The following is a 22,413-nucleotide window of genomic DNA, read 5'->3' as shown; positions in this document are numbered from 1 at the left end:
GCACTGTCTTAATGTTAACATTGCCTACCTTTGATATTGTGATTGTATGCGCCAGTCCACAGTCGAAATTTCCAGCCCAGGAAAGAATAGTTCGTGACTCATGTTATATTATTGTCCTGTCATAAATACTATTACTAAGTATTCTCATATTTTGAGGCCAATTAAGAAGCTACTTAATTGAGAGGTAACGGGACCGGTCACAAAAACTGACATCGGCCAGGAGAGTGGCGTGTCGATCACATGCCTCTCCGTATCCGCATCCAGTGACACCAAAGGGCTAAGAATGACACTGCTGGCGATCGATACCGTTGGGCCTTCCAAAAAATATTTCGAGTAGTTCTGAAATTGTCTTGGGTATTAGGTGCATGAAAGGATATAGAATGAAATTAACACTGTCCTTAAGAATTATTTACATATAATTCACCGAACAACACTTGCAGCCGTAGTCTTTAAGAAAATTAATTGGTGAGTTTTACATTGTTGTGTTATGACATTCGTTGTTGCATGCGTCGTTTAGATGAACACGGGACAAACCAAGATTGCATAGCATATTCGCATCTGTGGTGCATTAATTAATCGTGTCCCAATATGACTCCATTTAGAGCCAAAGTTACTTCGGTGGCCATAGCTCCAAAACTTTGCAGCGTCACCAGCATGGAAATTGTTGCATCTGCATTTTACATATTTCGGAGACGTCTTGATAGCGTGCAAGTTAATAGCACAGTAATTAATAGTTGTTAAAAAGTACTTTTTACCACAGAATAAATTTTTATGTCATCAGCCATAGAGAACGTGGTTCTTCTTCATTGTTACTGTGTACAAGAGCACTATGCATGCCAGCTGTGCAAGCAATCACAACTCGTGGTTGTCTCGTATTTTATGAGTTTTAAACTTAAGTAGTTATTTTATAAGCCGTGGGACTAGTGCAATAAATTACATTTACAAAAATAATCATTACATACTCAGAAAATCATTATTTTCCTATGCTTCAAGGATACCTGCTTTCCATTTGCTATCCTGTCCGTAAACGCTCTCCGTGTGGGATAGCTCATTTGGAGTAGCCTTTCCTTGCGGCAACTGCCAGACTGATGCTCACAAGATGGCGATACAGCAGAGTCCACATCGGTTATGATCGAGGCAGTGTTCACATGGTAGTTCAATGGAGTCACTGTCTGCTTGTGCTAGTTCTACGTTCATATTTGAGTCTGCTTCTGTTTCGGATTCTACCGCCTATCTTGACAGTTCCCTTTTACGGAAATCACGAACGGTCGTTGCATTGGCGTATGAAAATTTCACTCTGGTTACAGGGCTTAGACTTGGAGTCTCTCCAGTAGATGTCTGTAACACGAGCCTCCCGTTACAAAATGGTTCAAATGGCCCTCAGCACTATGGGACTTAACTTCTAAGGTCATCAGTCCCCTAGAACTTAGAACTACTTAAACCTAACTAACCTAAGGACAGCACACACATCTATGCCTGAGGCAGGATTCGAACCTCCAACAGTAGCGGTCGCGCGGTTCAGACTGTAGCGCCTAGAACCGCTCGGCCACCCCGGCCCGTTACATTCAGCGGGAATTTGTTCAGCAGAACTGCACACCGCGCAAGTTATCCATCATAAATTACAAGAGTACGATACCCGCATACATTGATAAAAGACGGAATATGCTCCTGGACTTCAATTTTGACTTGACGAACTCGGTTAAGAACAGGTAACATATATGGTTCCGAATACCTTCCTGCGGAATTTTATATGGTTCTAACGCAGGCTTTTAGAGCAGAATTTATTTCCTCAGCAAGGATCTCAATAGCAAGTTCAAAAATTCGACCTGTACATATACCCAAACCAGCACCAGACACAATAAAATCACTGATCGCTCTACCAAAATTAGTGAACCTCATGACACTACCACAATTCTCCACAGTTGAACAGCATCGTTCGACAGTTTTCATCTTAATACGTTCAACATTTGAAACAAAAGATAAGTGAATGCCGACAATATCTTAAAATTTTCTTACTTTTTCCTTTAGCCACATCTTGGTTTCGATCGCCTTAGGTCATACAAAATTACGTTCAGAGCTAAATTTAATCGTACCTTTCCTTTGATATTTACAAAAAATGATTATATGTATTTCATAACAATACACTGAAGCGCATAAAGCAGCTGGCAGCTCAGGCTAACCTGGTACGCGGCGACGCAATCGGTGTTGACAAAGGAAGAACGCCCGGCTCCGCCGCACGTCCGTCCCGCTCAGAGGATGGCTCACAACTGGATTCGAACTCGCGCCGTCGTTCGTGAACCAGAAGACTCTTGCTGCTTCAGTCTGCTTGAGTCTCGTGCCTTACGCTCCTTTTTAAAAAGTGCTCTACCACTGATCCTTTTTAACCACTTTTTTTTCTTTTTTATGTGGAACCTATCAGTGTCAGGCAGGGAGAGGCAAAGTGTGCAGGGGTCAAAAGATCTGAGGCCTGGCCACGATGCCTCCCCCATACCTGCCACCAAATCATACATTTTTTTCTTTTGAGTACATAGACTGTTTTTATCGTGTTCATCTTGTGAAACCATTACCGTTCTCCCACTTAAGCATAAAATATAGTTGCATTAATGGAACGGAAGTTTCAGCTTTCTGCCATTTTTTCCTTCCACTTCTTTCTGGATTAACCGAGGAGATATATTTTCTTCTCAAAAGTCGTACGTTTGTAACAAACAAAAAAATTATATAAATAAATATCAGTCATAAGGTAAACACATAAACTGTTCTTGAAATGAAATTCTTTCAACAAACACTATTGAAGACTGAAACATTTACTGGAAGTTGCAAAGAACTTGTTGGATTCCATAAATTTTTTTTCTCTTTAAAAACTACTAGAACTATTAAGAACTATTATTATATCAAGGAAATAGACTACTTTTCACTAGTCATTTTGTTGTCTATTTGTGTCTTGATGTTCTTTCATTTTTATCGCACACCCATTCCTTCGAATACTATTTTCAGCATGTTGCCATACTTCTTCTTATCGTCTGCTTATTTACTGAAGTGGTTTTGTCCAAATTGTATGTCTGTGCGAAAGTCTGTATCATTGTCAGACCTTAAGTTGTTGACAATATAGCTGATATATTTGCTCAATAACCAGCGTATAGCATTATTTTTGAATTGCAGTAAGTATGTCTCTTGGGGTCTGCAGATTGACGTAGGCGTTATATAGTCCACTGAGAACCTGGTAAGAAAGGCTATTGGTTGCCTGGTGCAATTCTGGGTATTATACTACCACTACAGGTAAATCTGTGCATACGGGAGTCCACTAGACTGCAATTGGCGCAAACGTTCGTTTTGGTTAAGCCAACTGCGTGTAGTCATTGGTGCTGATGACGTTATTAACTGTCTTGTACCACGCAGAAACCAGTCCAACAGAAGATAGTCCAAAAATACTTCTATTTTGCTATATAGAACCATAGTTGAAATTCCTGAATATTTTTCTATTTTATTTCTCCCCTCATATTTCTTCGGCTCGCGGATGATGTGCCTTGATGTTATATTATGAGAGGATCTGATTTCGACACTAAGGTAAGTTGCCACGGTACAGAAGGCGCTCACATGTTGTTGTCTACCATTTATCAGTCACATATCAGTCGTGGGTTGGAGTCTTTCTGGCTTAACGGCTTCGAAGAGTTTGGAAATTTTACTTTCTGGGTTCCTTCGAAGTATATTGAAAGTTCTTTTGAAGGAAAATTCAGACGCTTTGCTTTACATGTCTGCTAAAACCAGATCCCCGTTCCTGGTGTCCGTTATAACGATTTTCATGTCGAAGTGAGAAATTTCTCCTAGCCATAAGTAATTTGTTATAATTGATATTATTCGTCTTGCTATTATTTTTGTAGCGGGAAAAACATGTGCCATCGGGTAAACTTTAGACAGAATGCAGGAACTGATAAATTTAATCCGTTATAAATTTTTCATTGCAGATCCGTGCACTGCCATTGATTGCTGTCTTAGCATTTATACCAATGGCAGTGTTGGTTATTATATTGATAGTCTAAGGACAAAATGTAATTTTTTCCGTTGACAGAGAAAGTTATCTATGGTTAACATGAGCGAAGGTTTTATGAATATCAATAAACAATAGACCACTTTTTATATTGATTACCGCGGTACTTGCAATGATGTCCCTGTATTATGATATGCTCTGAAAAATGATTCTATTTGCAGCACTTGACTGGCGGTGAATGAAAAATTTTCTGATGAAAGATAAAAATCTTCTGTTTATTATCGCATAACAGTTTTGTAAGTAGACTTCGTGAACGAAATTCGTGGGAAGTTGTTCCAATTGTTTTTGCCTTTATTGTTTGGAATCAACGCTATTTTGATTTCCTTAAATTCAATAAGGATCATTTTTCCATTAATAACCTCATTGGCATGTATGTAATCTTGTCGCCAAGTAAAAACCAGTAACATGCATAAAGTTCAATGGGACGACCGTCTGATCCCCGATATCTTTCTATTGCCTCTTGTAACACTTCATTGATATGATTTCGTGATCTGTTTCCGATAACTGCGCGACTAAAATGTTTGTGAACTCCTCAAGCGCTTCATCGTCAGTTTGTTTGGCGTAGTGTAAGTGGTCTTTATAACTATAACCCTCATCGTCAATCTTATTTTGTACCATCAAGTGAATGGACTTCTTCAATGAAAGTTCTGCGTTTATTCTTGGTGTCTCGTTAAATGTTGTACAAGAATGCTGTTTCATTGTCAGAGATTGACTTGGTCTTCCGTTTGCTGACTCTTAATACTTAAAAATTTTGCTTTTATTTTCTTGATGTCAGCCAGCCGAATGGTGGCCTTGTTCGCTAATTCGTACAAGTCTCTTAATAGTTTATAATAAAACTCTAAACTATTTTTCAACCCCTGGATCGTTCAGCGCTGTATTTTATGAGACATCATCTTAGTTTAGGTTTGATTCTTTTGGCCTATCAGTCAATGACGGTTGGGTGCCTGTCTGCTGCGAGTAGGCACATTGTCCATGCTTCTGATACTGCTTGTTCTACTTTTTTTTTTTTTTTTAAAAAAATAGAGGCATTTAATTTTCACTGATTCTCAAAAGACGTGTCTGTTGCACACTTAATACAAACTAAAAGGCTGCAATGGTCGCCGAAATACAATGGAACCGTTTCCGTCTTAAATAAAACTTTGTCCAAGTGTCGTGTCACATCAATCCTGTCGGGTCTGCTACATGAGTCTGTTGCTATATAGTCTCTACTGTTGTTGGGTGTTGGTCCTCCAATGCGTCTTTGAGCTGTAAGTGGGTGACTAGTTGTTTTCACTCAGATGAGTACTTAAAAATGGGTCGATGGTCCTTGCGGTTTAAAACACAGTTAAAATCACAACGAATTATGTCACATGGATTTTTCCTCAATAAATAAATGAGTTCATGTTTAAAACATTTAGCTCTGTCCAAAGTATGGGAATTCCCTGACGGGGCATACACATTAATAACTGACATCGAAAATTTTGATTCTTACAGCTCTTCGCTGTTCTGTTTTTTCTGTTCTTCCTTTCTCGCTCAAAGGAATCGCTTCGTTGATTAAAAAAAGCATTTCCGACATTTGCTTCATGTGAGACATTAACAACTTGGAAATAATAGGTGATTTTGAATTCCGTTATCGCAACTTGTAGTAAGGCGATATCTGCCACTTATTCACACAGAAAATCTTTTAAAGCTGTCAATTTCAGTAGTGAGCGTATTTTATTAATGTTTAGTGTCGCAATGAGACACGCTTGCATCGCTAGGTAACAGAGAATAGCTATTTTTCAGTCACGATCAGTTTAACTAGAACTACTTGGAATTGCAGCATGAAGGACAGGGTAGTGCTTTTCATACTATACACTAGTAGTTTTCGGAACTCATAAGTCTACTCTATTTTAATAAGTCGCTTGATCTGACAGTTCTGCCTTAACCCTTTATAGTGCAGTGTTAAGTGTCGCTTGATTCTTCTGCTCCCTCATCAGTTCCTTCTCTGATGACTTCGTATTCGACAAATGACGACAACTTTCCGTTTGCTTTTCTGTTTCCGCCGATGACGATCTTGATGGCCAGTGTTGGTGTTCGAGTTATCAATATTTAGCAGCGGTGTGTTTACTGTTGTGACGGGCTGCTGCCTAAGCACTTTCGCTCGTGTGCTTCTTCCTTCGGCGTACTCTCGCACTTCGGAGTCAGCATGTTGTTCAGTGGGCTCTTCCTCTTGTGTAGCGTGCAGTGTGAGCTGCTGCGCCTCCGGTTCCGCTGTTAGCACTGCAATCTCATGATTATTCTCCAGTGGGCCCCTATCACCAGTGACACTTTCTCTTGTAATCACTAAATCATCTTCTCCTAAATGTGTCACCACTTCCACTCGCATTCCATCATCCTCTTCCAATGTTTCTCTATTACGCAGTTTTGGCTTTCTGGTTACATGCGCTTTACGAGAGGTTTCTTCATCTGCATGGTCGTCAGTATGTTCACGGCGTCGCTTCTTGTTTCTTGTTTCAGCAGTTACACTTTCTGTTGCAATCACTAAATTCTCTTCTCCTAAATGTGTCACCACTTCCACTCGCATTCCCTCATCTTCTTCCAATGTTTCTTCACTACACGGTTTTGGCTCCGTGGTTACAAGCGTTTTACGAGCAGTTTCTTCATATGAAGAGTCGTCAGTATGTTTAAGGGGTCTCTTCTTGTTTCTAAGCTTGCGTTTGTAGGATGGCTGTTCATCATTACTGGGGGATTTTAGAGGCGCAAATTTATTAACTCCAGCGACGGGAGCACTGTGAATGGTAGCTGAAATTATTTCAGTCGTCGGTTTAGTTCTGTCGTATCTTGGTAAAAAGTCATTGATTGTTCGTTTCCGGCGTAGCGAGCGATTGCGTTTTAAAACAAAAACACGACGCGAGCTGTCATGGCGGAGGCGACGAGCCTCATTACACATATAACATGTCGAGACTTGACCTGTATAAATGACACGGGCCTTGTGACCATCCACAAAGATGTAAGGTGGAATGTTCGCCTGCACTTCCATTTCTACCGAGCGATTGCCGTTAAAACAATGCAACTTATACTTGGGGGACCATCTTTCATTAACAATTTCGTGTACTACACCGTACTCTTCTAGGGCTTCCTTAATTTTCGAATTATCTACTTCAATAGGAATATTCAATACACGCACATTGCTGATCATAGAGCCAACATTACTGATTCCTACTCTACTCTTTGTCCCGTCTTTGTGTACAAATTCTACTTCACTACCATATTTTTCCAAAAAACGGTCAACCATTGCCGAATCTACAAACTTCACGAAAATGCAGTAGTTGTCAGCATCTAATTGCATGGTATGAATAGACTCGGAGCTAATGCCGATTACCTTGGTAATCCAGTTACGTATTTCGAGTATAGATGGTTGAACTCCACGAGTTTCCTTGTCGAAGGAAAATGCGACGGTGTTTTTTCTCACGGAGCTTGCCATGTTGTGGTGCAGCCTTGAAATTCCGGCCGGTGCCGAAATTCCGTCGGAAGTCGACACAAACGATGAACTAACAGACAGTCACACTACTTGCAACACACAGAAAACGATTGCAACGAATACAGAAGACAAATAACACTGGCGTAACAACAACGTTCAGAGAGCAAACGTAATGTAGGCTTACGTGCGACCGTGTCGACAGCTAGAACCGAACTATTGATTTTATGCCACAAGTGCCGCTTACGGAGTGTGCGCGGCTGTGACGCGGGTGAAGGCAGAGGAAGGGAACGCCCTATTTGCAACCAGTACTCCGTGTTTTAAGCTCACACTATCGCAGAAACAGTTTGGTGCCGTAGATGCGGTTGTATTTGATGCAAATTTCCAATTCATATTAGTAGAACATGGCCAGTGTCATACTGTGCCCCATCAGAAAATCTCTCCATGAGCTGCAGGCTGCTGCACTGAAGGGACAAAAATCTGTGTCGTGAGTGGGATTCGAACTCACGCCCTCATTGGAAGCCCGGAAGGGTGAAAGTAATCCTGCAGCGAAGGCAATTCCTTGAGTCTGGCGCTTTAGACCGCTCGGCCTTGTTGGATCATAAACTCAGAGTACGCCCTTGCTTCTTGGCCTAAATAAAATACTTTCTGTAGATTAACAGGAGCTAAGTGTCTGCAACTGCAAGCCAAATCTTTCCCTTAATGTACTAAACGGAAACTTATCTTCTTCAGTTGTTGCTCGAGACGAATTTATTCTTGTATCGTCATTTAATTTTTCTATAATTCGTTCTTGCCAAAAAAAACAACTCATTAATAAATAAATGAAGTGAAAAGACGGAATTTACGTCATTGTTCCGCTAAAAATATTCAAATGAAAGGATACTGGGCTGTTATAATAACAAATAATAATGAGCGTATGGGATTAGTGGCCGGGAGACCCCTCGCAGGGCAGTTCGGCCGCCGCTGCCTTACTTATTTAACGCCACTACGGCGACTTGCGAGTGAATGAGGATGAAATGACGATGAAATACACACAACACCCAGTCATCTCGAGCCAGAGAAAATCCCTGACCCCGCCGGAAATCGAACCCCCGACCCCATGCACGGGAAGCGAGAACGCTACTGCAAGACCACGAGCCTGTTATTACCTATGAATATCCAATTTTTTTGATTCTCTAACAGAATTGCTAACAAATTGCCTAAGTCCTTTTTGACGTCGGGGAATCGTTTCCATGTAATCTTGAAATGTGCAGAAGTCGGCATATTCATTTCTGTTTACGATGCTGTACACACAACGCCCAAGCATCCATATTACACTTTTGTCCACTTTTCGGCCAGAGTTGTATGTCGGTGGTATAATTATTTCCAGTGCTTCTTGTGGGGTGTGCTAATCTCCTTCTGAAATTGTTCAAATGGCTCTGAGCACTATGCTACTTAACTTCTGAGGTCATCAGTCGCCTAGAACTTAGAACTGATTAAACCTAACCAACCTAAGGACATCACACACAGCAATGCCCGAGACAGGATTCGAACCTGCGACCGTAGCGGTTTCTCTGTTCCAGACTGTAGCGCCTAGAACCGCACGGCTACTCCGGCCGGCTAATCTCCTTCTGACCCAATACCAGTTTATTAGCTGTTCACAGCAAGTAAATCTGTGTGTGTGTATCGACGAGACCTCAGTTGCAGCATCTGTCAGTATCACTTAACCCTGTACGGTTTAGTTTTCTTTAGTTGGAACTACATTGTTTACAATTTTAAATTATACGAAATTGAAATCACTTATGAAGTATGAACTTCCAGACTTATATTTTATCAGACCGCCTTCCTTGTGATGGTTGGGTGTTTCGATTCAATCAGGTTTGGGTAATCTATCTTCTGCCATTCAGCAACAAGGTCTTTGTCATTAAACCACTTTCTCCTGAGTAGCTCTTTAGGGGTAAAATTCATTAATGTGTTAGAGTCTTTAATTTAAGCTCCAGTATGTCAGTTGATTGTTTTATACTTGGGGGGGGGGGGGGGGGGGCGTACAATGTGGAACAGCTTTGATGTGATACTGTCTGTGTCCCTGTTAATGGTCATGGAGGTTCTTTTGACGTACAGTACTTCTGCCTTCCAACTGACGTCGGTTACATCCAAACCTTTTGCCTCTCGTGACTTCACGAGGTATTGTAAAATAACTTGAAGATACAGCCTCGCGACACGATCCTGCTGGACATCTTCATAATCTTTTTAGTTTACGTTTTGGGGATCGGTGCAATATGAGGAATTTGATTATGCTACATATTTATAATGATGAAATATTGAAGAAGTGTCTACGAGTATGTATATGTGTAATAAAGTAAGGAATAATGAATAGTGGTTAGGGATTCTGCTTTGTGAAAAAGGATGTTGGAAACCAAGAATCGTACTTTAAGAGTTATGAAATGTGTGTAAATGCGTGAATGTATCACAACGCCGGCGAAAATTTTTTGCACACTATTATATTTATAGGATTTTGTTTCTACACATTTGTAACGCAAATTCTCAGCCTGTGAAATTTTTTTATATGAGACTGTCACTGTAGTGCAAACTGGTGTCGTAAATATTTCGGTAAGAAAGTTAAGTGACCACCTGCACGTAATGCGTCGTGGGCACTCAGCTGCAAGACAGTCGCCTGGGAAAAAAAGCATTAGTGTGTGCCTTTCAGAGGCACAGGTGGAGAAAAAAAAAGGCCATTATCCTCGCTATTGACATTGCTTTGTAGAAAGCATCGCAAATACGACACGCTCAAACTTGAAAAAATATGATTACACTGTGGAACTCTTAATTTATGATAATTACTGAAATGCCTAATGAAATGATGAAAAACATTTCACGTCTATTGTCTTGCTAGTTGAAAAATTGTTTACTGCATTATGAAATGCTATATGGCTAGTTAAAGACGTTTCACGCCTTGCTTTGCCTATTTTGTTTAATATCTAGTTTCTAGCTACACTGCAGCATTGGTTAAAATAAAATTTAATAGCTGTACTAATATAAATATTTTCTGTCTACAGATCCATTAAACAATAATTTTATAATCTACTTTCTTAAAAAGAGGGAACACAAATAGACATTTCCCTTCACAGGAATTACGTAAATATTTTTTTTTAACGGCTCGTTAACTTTCTTGGAGAGTAAGTTTTTGTGATGCATCACTCTTGTGTTAATATGGGGTACATTATATAAGAGAATGAGCTGCGATGAATTGGGACAAATGCGTTGAGAAGCTATACGAAAAAAGTACAGAAAGCAGGTATAGGTAGGATTTTCTTGGAAATAAATGATGAGGTAAGATAATGGAAAATAAATAATGAGGTAAGAAGTATGTGAACATATAAATACAGAAAGCATGCTTGGATATGTTTTGGTGGAAGCAAAGGTTGAAATAAGACGAAAAATCTATGGAATGAAGTTTTGGGTTGGACTGCAGTACCAAATGTTACACTGACAACAAACCCTGTCCTTTCCTTGTGTTATCCCACTATGTGTTTGTGTACCCTTGGGTATTTGTTTCATCCTGTCTTTATGTGTTCCTCTGATGAGAATTACGTTGTAGAATTTTTCTGATAATATGTTATTTACTTTGTAAAGACGTTTAGACATTATTTACTCTGTTTTGTTTTAATGCTCAGGTGTGAAGATAATCTTTCGTCGCCATATTAAATGTCCCCTTAGAAAAATTATACATGACTGTGCTTAAACTGACACACAATATTTTTAGCGCAACGTAATCTTTCAAAAATCCCTACAAAACAATGGCCCTGACTAACATTAACCTATACCTTTCACAAATCACTTACCTCACCAAAAATCTTCGTTACTCGAACTACTGCAATACAGTGAGCGCCACTACTGCCAGCTAAATAAAAGATTCAAACTACTGAAGGCACTAACTACTAATAGGCATAGTTAGCAAATGAAAGATTTTGATAGAGAACAAACAATGTATTTACCTAAATAGTGTTGAAAAATCATAATATACATAGCAGTTCATGACATCCAGTCTTACAAATTTCAAAACTCCGCCATTTCTCTCCCCACATCCACCACTGCTGGCGGCTCACCTCTAACTGCGCAACGCTATGTGCTGTTAACAGCCAACTGCCCAACGCTACAATGGAGAGTATTACAACAATGCCAACCAGCCACAGACTGCACACAGCACAGACAGTGATTTTCATACAGAGCGCTACGTGGCGGTGGCGTTACCAATATAAGAACCTAAACAGCCTACTTACAAACTGAGTCACCTGTTGAGTAAGTTGGTGTCCAAAATTCTATTTTTTGGATAAGGTCTGTTGACCGCCAATTATTTTCTAATATAACAGCTTGGGTTTTATTCGTCGCATCCTTCCAAATTTTAGCTACCATTTTTATGCGCAGCGACCTATGAAGATTCATAAAAGTGTATGGTGGTCCACAACCGTTGTCCACGATACACTGATAGTGCCGCAGTCTCTGATAACATTTAATACTCGCTTAGTTTTTCTCCTAAGGCTTTGCCCTAGGTGCCAGTCTCAGTTTTCAGTATTCTGACATCAATTCACGCTGTAAGAGAACCGCAACGTCATCTGCCTAGGCTCAAACAGTGAGGTTTCCGCCTAAGGTAGCCAATCCAATTAGGTTTACGCACAATCTTCTGGGCAGTGGCTGCTGCGTTACGCCCCTTTGTAATCTAGTGACCTTCGTTAGCTGTTGATGATGATTCTGGCATTTATTCCAGTAATCATATTCCAGATTACGTCTACAACGAGTTGATCAAATCATACTTGTGGCATTGCCCAAGCTAGATAGTGGTGATTGACTTTTACGGTCAAATGCTTTAGACATTAGTCACCGCAGTTACTGACATAAAGTCCCGATATTCCACGACTAAAGTCATAATGGATCTTCCTGGATGATAGGATTGCTATTTATTTACTATTTTATTTGAAGGAGGAGCGTCATTTTGATATTGATTGCTCTGGCGATCATTTTAGAATCAAAGTTCTTTAACATAACTGGGCGGAAGTAGTTTATTGCTTTATGAACTGTTTGCTTCGGTACTAAAACAAGTCCACCTATTTCCAGAAGGAGATTTTCACTCTGCACAGGAGTGTGCGCTGATATGAAATTTCCTGGCAGATTAAAACAGTGTGCCAGACCGAGACTCGAACTCGGGACCTTCGCCTTTCGCGGGCAAATGCTCTACCAACTGAGCTACTCAAGCACGACTCCTTTCTTCCAGTAGTGCTAGTTCTGTAGAGCTCGCAGGAGAGGTTCTGTAAAGTTTGGAAGGTAGGAGACGAGATACTGGCAGAAGTAAAGCTGCGAGGACTGGGAGTGAGTTGTGATTGTGTAGCTCAGTTGGTACAGCACTTGCCCGCGAAAGGCAAAGGTCCCGAGTCCGAGTCTTGGTCCGGCACACAGTTTTAATCTGCCAGAAAGTTTCAATTCCACCTACTTTAAAATCTGTAGAAGTGGACTTCCCCTCATTATTTCATTGGCGATCTCAGTAAAAGTACCGCCAATGACATTCCAGAACTTTAGATAAAACTCTTTCGGGAGCCAGTCGGGACAAGATGACTTCTTGCATGGCGATTTGGTGATACACCTTAAGACTTCGTCTCCAGTAAAATTCGATAAAAATTCCGAATTACCAGCCTGAGTAACCTTTCTGTCGAAAGTATGTACCACATCTTCAGTGGAAGTCCCATCTCCTTCCTCCGAAGAGTACATTTGTTGAAAATGTTGTATGTTATGAACAATTTCCGTTTGATTCCAGAGTAATCTCCCGTTGTCTGTTACCAAGACATCAGTGAACGGGTGACTGGTGCCAAATTAAGCGGTACATAAATGTCCTCCATCTACAACAGATTTAGGTTTTTACTTTATCTTCAGACCTTCCATTTGCTTCCGTTTCAAGTCCAAAAGTTTGGCCTCGACACGTTTAATTTCAGGAATTACAATGTAATAGAACTCTTGGTGTTCATCGGCGTGCGTGATCCGTAGTAGATTAAACTGTGCCTCAGTTTCTGTTTGCTAAATGGGTCCACCAGTCAGCTTTAGGCGAATCATTATGGATCGAGCGTCAGTAGGTACTCCACGTGGCGATAACAACATCCATTGATTCTCCGTCTCCCAGATACGAAATGTTTAACATCCATTGGGATCTATACAATTTTGTAGGCTGTGTGTTTAAGTTAATAGTCACGGGAAGAGCGCAATGGTCGGAAAAAATCTGCTGGGATCACATCAAATGCAAGAATGCTGCCACTTGTACCATCGGATACATACATTTTATCGAGAAGGCTGCAAGAGGTCTAGATGAAAAACATGGATTTCACCAAGGTGGGATACTTAAGTTCCCAAGCGCATTTAAACTTAATTTTCGAATTAGCTCATGCAGCTCTTTGCAGTAGTTGAAGTTACACTCTGTGTAACACAAGTTAAAAATCGCCATCCCCCCTCCCCATTAAAAGGTTTTGAAGGTTTCTTCTTAATAGATAAACAACTTCTTCTTTGTAAAAACTGGACATCCTGGCTTCTTACTGTTGCCTGACGGTGAGTATGAGTTAATCAGGGCTACATCATAGATTTTACAGCCGATCCCTCGGCCTGAATCTAAAACTTCAATCTCGGTTACTGGAATGCCCTGCCAACATTAAATACCAGTACTTGTGCTATCTTCTGGAGCCCAGTTTGCTATTATTTTGAAACCAGTTATAGACAAAATGAAAATAGTAACTTCCTGCAAGAAAACAATATCTCCTGATTCGTATTTAAATTGTTCGAGTGATGCTATTTTTAATGGAGATTTAAGGGGAGGTTAACTATCTTTTAGTTCAAAAAATCGATTTTTTTTAAATTGAATTTTTGGATCCATAAAAGTGTTTATAATCCAACCCTGAAAAGGTTTTTCCGAATACGGAACGGAAATGTTTGTTATTCGCGGTTGAACAAAAAAATGCACCTGCCTGAAATCGGCCTTTTTCACGCACCAGTTTTTTTTCTTCCGGAGCACGAGTTATTGTACCGGTGCTTGGGAGGAAACACACAAAATTCAAACGAAAGTTTGAACGCCTGTGTTCGGAAGTTAGCTCCCAAGTATTTGCATTCTGGTGTGAAGACTGTGGAGATTGCGACTTCCCTGGCAGTGAGCAGCTTCAACGAAGAGTATTCAGCAATTCTGAAGACCATGACAACGACGGACGTCACCCTGGGACTCGTATTCGACGCAGTTCGCCAAACATTCGGACGACCACCGGCTTCAAGCGGCCGAAAACCGCTTGTCACCGGCCGTACGAGCGGCTCTGGAGCAGCGCAGGATGGCCCAGATCGAGTAGAGCGCCCTCTATGAGGAAGAGGAAGTGGAAGGACTAGTTTATCGACCCGGAATACCAGATTGAACGTAAGTTGCATAATATTGCATTTATATGTGGTCAAAACTTCAAACGCGTCTTTCTCGAAATGACTTTTTTTATCGTGCGGTATGGTAACTTCAAATCTACTGAACCGATTGGCATGATTCTTTGTTTCCGACGAAGGTAACTAAATTGTCTAGGAGTTGTACGACTTTTATTCCGATCCATCAACTATAAATATTTTTACTAAGACGACGAATTCGAAAAATCGATCAATAAAACCCTTTTTTTCAAATGACCGCCACTTAGTTTCCTATGGTCCAAATAACTTAAGAAAGGTACAACTCCTAAACAATCTTATATACTTCGCTAACATAGACTCAATTTTGATTTCAGGCGAGCCGGCTGACCTTTGACATGCCGCGCGTGGAGGTCTACATCGAAAGTTTGTTTCGTTCCGACGGCACTTCCGCCTTTGCTCTTCGACATTTCCGGTCGAAAAAATACCAGTTTGTAGAGGAAATATCAATAAACATTTTGATCAAATTTGACGTTGATATCTATAACACATCTCGAGAAAAAATTCTCAAAGAACATGCTTTTTTCGGGCCAAAGATAGTAAACCTCCCCATAATCTAATTGGTATTCTGGTAGTGTCTTCTATACGCTTGAGACATTAGCACAGCGCAATATTTTAAAACTGACTAAAAACTCTTGGTCTCATTCCAAATTTGCAGACTGGGATCATTGTGACCGGCAGTCGTGTCGTCTTTTGAGTCTTGGTGCACGTTTTTCCTAAGCAGCGCCTGGGAAGTAGGCTGGACAGCATGAGCGCCTTCCACTGGTCGGATACATCTCGGCAGTCGGAGGAGTCGGAGGCTCTAGGCCAAAACTGATATCCATGGCATCTTGCACCGCATCTTGGGGCTACTTTGCATACGGAAGTTAAGCCACAGGCTGTCGGCTAACACCGTTACTCTTGGTAGCTGCTTGTTTGGGAACGCCAGGCCCTGCTCCTTGTTTGTTTTGGACCGAGGATGGGCTCTCGTCAGTATGTTTACACCTGCTATCTGCCTTGTCATCCTTAACAAGAGCTAAGAGTTGCTGTGGTTCTATTTGCTTTGATCGAAACACTGTCTTCGAAGGGCTCGGTGTCGACTCAGGTTGTCGTTGTTGTGAGATAAGAACCGTTTACGTATCGTTCGGTGTGACGTCAGCAGTTGCTACATCTACTGCTACTACTGATAAGTAGTCGTTTCAGGCACGGTCTTCTGACGTTCGTGATGCACGACCTGCACCAAGTCGGGTAGCTTCATCGTATGTGCTGTTTGCCTCACACGTCCGACAGCTCTTGTTGTTTACTGGTTGCACTTCAATTGCGGGTGGTAGGCTTGGCTGCTGCCGGCTGAGTAAAGGAGAGAACGCTACTGCTGGCAGGCCAGGCTCCTGTGGTAACCCGTCAGTATCCAGTATTCCGTTTTGTTTCACAGGGTCGGCTAAAGTCAATTTTCAGTGCTGTTCTGACGTATTTTTTTAAAACAGACACCTGTTTTGCACAATGAGTTCGGACATGGCCATAATTATTACAGATCAGACAGGTGCCTATATGCCCATTGTATGTTACGCGCGCGTTGTACACACAAACAATGAGATGAGAGGGGATGTTATGCCTGATATATTTCCACCGACTTTATGCCGCTAAAAACACTGTAATCGATGTTTGCTCGTCCACTGTTCATTACGGATAGACTTCATTTCCCCACAATTTGTTAAAATTTCTTCATGTGGCAGATTAAACACACGGACGTTTGTATACTCTGTATCAGCATTGTAAATGAGAACATTACTCACCGAGGCGTTACAGTGACGGAAGGTAGCCTTTCACCCTTGTTGAAGCAGAATCTTTTCCGTCAGCACTCGACTGTGCAGCTTCACAAAAAGCCGGCCGGAGTGGCCGAGCGGTTCTAGGCGCTACAGTCAGGAACCGCGTGACCGCTACGGTCGCAGGCTCGAATCCTGCCTCGGGCATGGGCGTGTGTGATGTCCTTAGGTTAGTTACGTTTAAGTAGTTCTAAGTTCTAGGGGACTGATGACCTCAGCAGTTAAGTCCCATAGTGCTCAGAGCCATTTGAACCATTTCTTCACAAAAAAACCATAGTAGAGCTCTGTGTCATAATACGCAGTGTGGACTTGATCTGAGATGATACCGATGACATCGACTATCAAGTAGTGCACTTCTAACGAGCTTGGTTGGACATTTCTCGTAGACTTGTCGAACTCAAGACATAGTGTACATTTCCTGGGAAACCTCCTGGACGTCATGACGACAAGCATGCGACCGAAACCACTAACACGGAACAAAAAAACTCCAGCACAGTGTTACGATGAACAAAAACAGAACGTTGACACAGTACAAAAAAGTAAAGTATGACTATTCGCAGCTTGCAACACTACAGTGGAATTGAAGATATCACACGTCCGAACAGCACGACGTCTCAAGCGTAACTGACTGCTCATCCATCCTAACACTTGACTGCACGTTCCTCATTTATTACATTTAGAGTGCTTGCTGTTGATATCTTCGCAACCCTGCTGCCACAGTACGCAGGCTCGAGCTCTGCACGCGTTCGTCGTTTACCGGACGCAGACACACAGGTCTAAACAATCAAAGCAATCAATACATTTGCTCACAACTAAGTTACCAGTTAAAGGCATTAGCTGGAGTGGAGGGGCCTTTCTATCGAGTAATTTCTCAAGTAGCAGACAGCTTGTAATGTGCATAAGGAATGATTATTAGTATAAGAATTTCTGTTGTGTTTTCTGTGTTAAATCTGTGATTATTAGAGCACATACATGCTCAGAATGCACTGTTTTTTTCATTACTGTCTTTACCACTTTGCGTATCTAGCCAGGATTCGATTTTATACAAAAAGTGTCCCTTTTGACGTGTGTGCAGATGAGGCGCGGAAGAAAGAAGGGGAATGCCCTATTGACAACCAGTATTCTGTGTTTGAAGGTCACACTATTACAGAAAAAGTTTGGTGCCAAAGGTGCACTTGTAAGAGTTGCAAGTTTCTGATTTCATTAGCAGAATACGGCCAGCTTCATGCTGTACAACACCACAAAAGCTCTCAACGATATGCAGGGTGTTGCAGTGAGGCGACAAAATCTGTGTCAAGAGTGGGACCCAAAGGCACACCCTCATTCGAGGACCAGAAGGCTCAACCTCCTTCTGCAGCTAATTGTAACGTATCGACCGTAATCGGTCAAATGGTACAACAGAGCGGCAGTGAGTTACAACAGAGCCAGCTGCACGCAGCACGAGTGTTCTGCATTTTGAAGCAAAACATGACCGACAGGCGTTGCGAACCAGAGCCAGCTGGCCACGGTATGGTAACAACCGACGCTGCAATATGCAGGTTGGAGGACGGAACACTTTCCTCACTTGCCACAATGGAAGTGTTTACAGTATATGCCTTAGGTTCTAAATGAACATAGTCTGGAGTGTATAAGTACTGAGCCATTTGTGCACTGGAAATTCTCATATCAGTATCACAGCCTACATCATGACGCCTGGAGTGACATACCAGAATGCAGTTCGGGTGTCGCTGTTCGACCACGGGGCAGGACAGCTTGCTGTGAGTTATGCAAGCACCCACTGCTGTAGCAGAGAGCCGTACTCTTGCTGGAGGGAGGTCAGTACTACCCCCACGGAATTGTCAGCTGATCTGCTGCACTATCATTATGGTCGTCGCAGCTGGAGACGTCACTGACAGTGGGATTCAGGTGGTCCGTACTCGGCCCCATCTTTGCGCTGGCAGCAGTGCTGGACGTCTGTTGCTTCGCATGATAGTTAACTGGACGCTTTTGCCAAGCTGTTTATGATATACTTAGACAGATCTACTGTTGTCTTGACATCTCGTTTCACTCCCCAAGAGTGACAATCCATGGGTCACCTAACGCTGGTGTCAGGTCATCGATGTCGCCTTCTTAGAGTGATGTCTGAACCTACAGCCGACGGCATGGTGAGTCCAAAAATTTTTAATTGTCTTTTGGTCATCGGGAAAAGGTTTGACGATCATGCATTTCGCAAAGTAGATTTTATTGTGAGCAGAGAACCAGTGGATTTGTCTAATTTTAGAGGTAATGGAAGTCACGATTGGTCAGCGTCCCTTAGATGTGCACAATGTAACTCTGAGGGCCACTCAGTGCCGTTAACAGAATCAGTTCCAGTAAAACTTTATACACGTAATCGTTGGGGGCATATGTCTAGGCAATGCCAAGAGGCAAGAGGGCTCATGATTAGAGGTGAGAAATTAATGTATTTTGTTTTCTTTCCTTGTGAACGTTAGTTCTCAAAATGAGTGTAGTCAAAGACAAAGATTCGACATAGACAGAGGGGCAAGATGTGTCAGAGCTGGAAGCAGTACAATTATTGTTGGAAAAATGGTTCGAATGGCTCTGAGCACTATGGGACTTAACATCTGAGGTCATCAGTCCCCTAGAACTTAGAACTACTTAAACCTAAATAACCTAAGGACATCACACACATCCATGCCCGAGGCAGAAGTCGAACCTTCGACCGTAGCGGTCGCGCGGGTGCAGACTGTAGCGCCTAGAACCGCTCTGCCACTCCGGCCGGCTATTGTTGGAAAAGGTAGCACAATTAACAGCATATAATAGAGAACTCCGTGGGTTGTTAGAGAAGAATTGGCACGATTACTGGGAATGAGACAGCAAGCCATTTCAAAACGTCTCAAGGCTATGGGCATGATTTCCAAAGAAGGAATTTGGGTCCCATGTGAGTTGAAACCAAGAGATGTTGAACGAGTTTGTGAACAGTTGTTTCAGAGGCAAAAATGGAAGGGATTTCTGCATCGAATTATGACCGAGGACGAAAAATAGGTTCATTACGATAACCCCAAATGCATAAAACCATGGGGATATCCCGGCCATGCTTCCACGACGACGGCCAAACAAGATCATGATCTGCTTTTGGTGGGACCAGCTCGGCGTCATGTACTATGAGGTGTTAAAATCAAGTGAAACAATCACAGGTGCTCGTTATCGAACGCAATCCTTGCGTTTGAGCAGAGCATTAAAAGTCAAACGGCAGCAATACAGCGAAAGGCACGATAAAGTGATTTTTCAGAACGACAACGCTCGACCCCACGTTGCAAAATAGGTCAAAACGTACTTGGAAACGTTAAAATGGGAAGTCCTACCCCACCCGCCGTATTCTTTACACATTGCTCCCTCTGACTATGACCTGTTTAGATCAATGGCGCACAGCCTAGCTGACCAACACTTCCGATCTCATGAAGAATTCACAAATTGGATAGATTCGTGGATCGCTTCAAAAGACGAACAATTTTTTCGACGCAGGATTTGTACAGTGCCCGAAAGATGGGATAAAGTAGTGGCCAGCGATGGAAAATACTTTGAATGATACATGTGTAACGAATTTGTTTCATTAAAGCCTCAAATGATGGGGAAAAAACGACGGAGGCAAAGTTGTTCACCTTGTAAGACTAGTTGCTTTTTATTAGGGATATCAGCTATACATTCAAGTGTAAGCACAGTCTCTCAATGTCCACGTCATTTTTGAAAACTTGGTTAATTTTTCCAAATTTGTTTCACCTCCGTTTACTAAAAGCAAGGAGTCTTGTTCAGCTGCAATGACCTGTTTGAGTCCAGTTGAACTAAACCGCTCAGTAATGTAAGGACGCACTGTTTCAAAAACTTCAATATGAATAGCTTTGTAGTATTCCTTTGAGGTTTTGAAAGTGTTCCGTGAGCTGGCTTCGTTGTTTTCATACTTCTTTGGTATACTTCCATTCCCAGGAAGCGAGGAATCATCAACTTGTGAACGTTTTTCTTATAAACAGAATTTCCAAAAGTGTTCAAAACTATCACGCCTTCCATTCAATATACAAATCAAGCCGTCATATACTTTTTCCAAATCAGCGAAACTTAAACGAGGGCATTGAATTTTTTCGTTGACATCCTCTACTGGGTTCATTGCAAGGCAATAAAGATGTAAATGAAATGTCTTGAATTGTAACACTGACTCAAGGTAGTCTGCACATTTTTAACCTGTTTCTGTTTTGTCCTCTGCAGAGAACGTTTGAAAAAAAACTCTAGAAATTCTTTAAAGTTTTTCAATATTCTCAAGATACTAGAAGCTCGCATAGTCCATCAAGTCAGGCAAAGGGGTCGTAGACCAGTTTGGTCGTTGGCGCTCTCACAGCGTATGCTTCTGAGAAGTCCCAGCCTTTTGTAGGACTCCCTTACGGTGTTTATTAAGTTCTTGGCTAAAGCCATAATATCCCTCATAGAAGTAAGATGTCAAAGACTGTCTACAACTGCCAAGTTTAAGCTGTGACCAGTGCAGTGCACGTAACGTGCTATTGGTTTTATATGCAAAACTAAATTTTTTAGTCCTTTGACCTTGCCTCTCATATTCTAGGCACCATCATAGCACTGGCCTCTAAAGTTATCCATTGACACATCAAGACGAGCAAAAACGTCTTTTACAATACTAAACAGAGTTTGTGATTCAGTGTTGGGGGTCTCATATAAGCCAATAGAGTCTTCGTTGATGATTAAGGGATCATCGACAGTACAAATACAAAATGACACTTGTTCATGAATTGAAGAATCACTTGTTTTGTCAACCGTAATAGAAAAATGTAGAGTCTTCTTGACTGAAGCCAATAACTTTCGCAACACAGACTTTCCTAGCAGATCAGTGTTCTAATTTTGAATATTGTGGGATGTCCTCTTATACCCCGAACGCCTTAACCAATCTTTAAACTCAGATATGTCATTCTTTCAGAGTTCCAACAACTGCAAAAAATTTGAGCTTACATCTTTGTGCCCTCTAATTGCTAGTCTTTGTTGGCATAGAAATGGCACAGTAGTAAAAAATGTCTCAAGAGCTAAACGGCCTTTCTTCATATCACTATCTAACTGTTCATTCAATTGAGATGCCACACTTCCCTTAGTGATAGAATTTAGTTTCAGATCACCTTCTTCATGCATAAATGTATCTTCATGAAGACAGAATTTTTCCAAAACCTTTTTCCAGTTAGAAAACACTATGGAAGTAAATGCATCTTCTTTTTTTTTGAAGAAAATTGTAATAGATTTTTAGCATCTGCCTCTTTGCAGGTTTTGCAAAAAACTTTTCTGGTTGCTGCTTCATATTCTAGCCATGTATATTTGATCAACCAAGACTTCTGAGATGATCTTCCCTTACTGGATTATCCAGGTATCAGCTGTGAAAGGTTCTCGCCTGAAGACGACGAAGCAATTGATGACACAATAATTGTTGGAGATTGACTTGCAGTATCATCAACTTCCAAGCGCCCCTTTATGGTAACAAATTTATCCATTTCAAACTTAATTCACAATACACTAAGAGACTAAAGTAAACGAATAAAATATAATCATGTAATATAATCCACTGGACATTAAAGTCGGAACACTAAACACATCTCCAGCATGCACTGAAGGAAACTATCCACACATAATGACTGCAACAACAGGGTGGTCTTTATATA

At 41.4% G+C, this 22,413-nt stretch overlaps 1 protein-coding gene across 1 annotated transcript in view; it reads right to left on the bottom strand.

The window, feature by feature from the left end:
• LOC126336742 (uncharacterized) overlaps positions 1 to 7,705 on the bottom strand; it is a 31,074-nt gene extending 23,369 nt beyond the window's left edge. The window contains exon 1 of the mRNA XM_050000736.1: positions 2,181 to 7,705. Coding sequence (XP_049856693.1) covers positions 6,000 to 7,490 — 1,491 coding nt within the window. The 5' untranslated portion in view covers positions 7,491 to 7,705 and the 3' untranslated portion in view covers positions 2,181 to 5,999. The remainder of the gene's footprint in view (positions 1 to 2,180) is intronic.
• Between the last annotated feature and the right edge of the window lie 14,708 nt (positions 7,706 to 22,413).

Source organism: Schistocerca gregaria, chromosome 2 (assembly GCF_023897955.1).
Source record: "Schistocerca gregaria isolate iqSchGreg1 chromosome 2, iqSchGreg1.2, whole genome shotgun sequence".
In the NCBI taxonomy this organism is placed as follows: Eukaryota; Metazoa; Arthropoda; class Insecta; order Orthoptera; family Acrididae; genus Schistocerca; species Schistocerca gregaria.
This window is presented reverse-complemented; position numbering and strand designations above follow the sequence as displayed.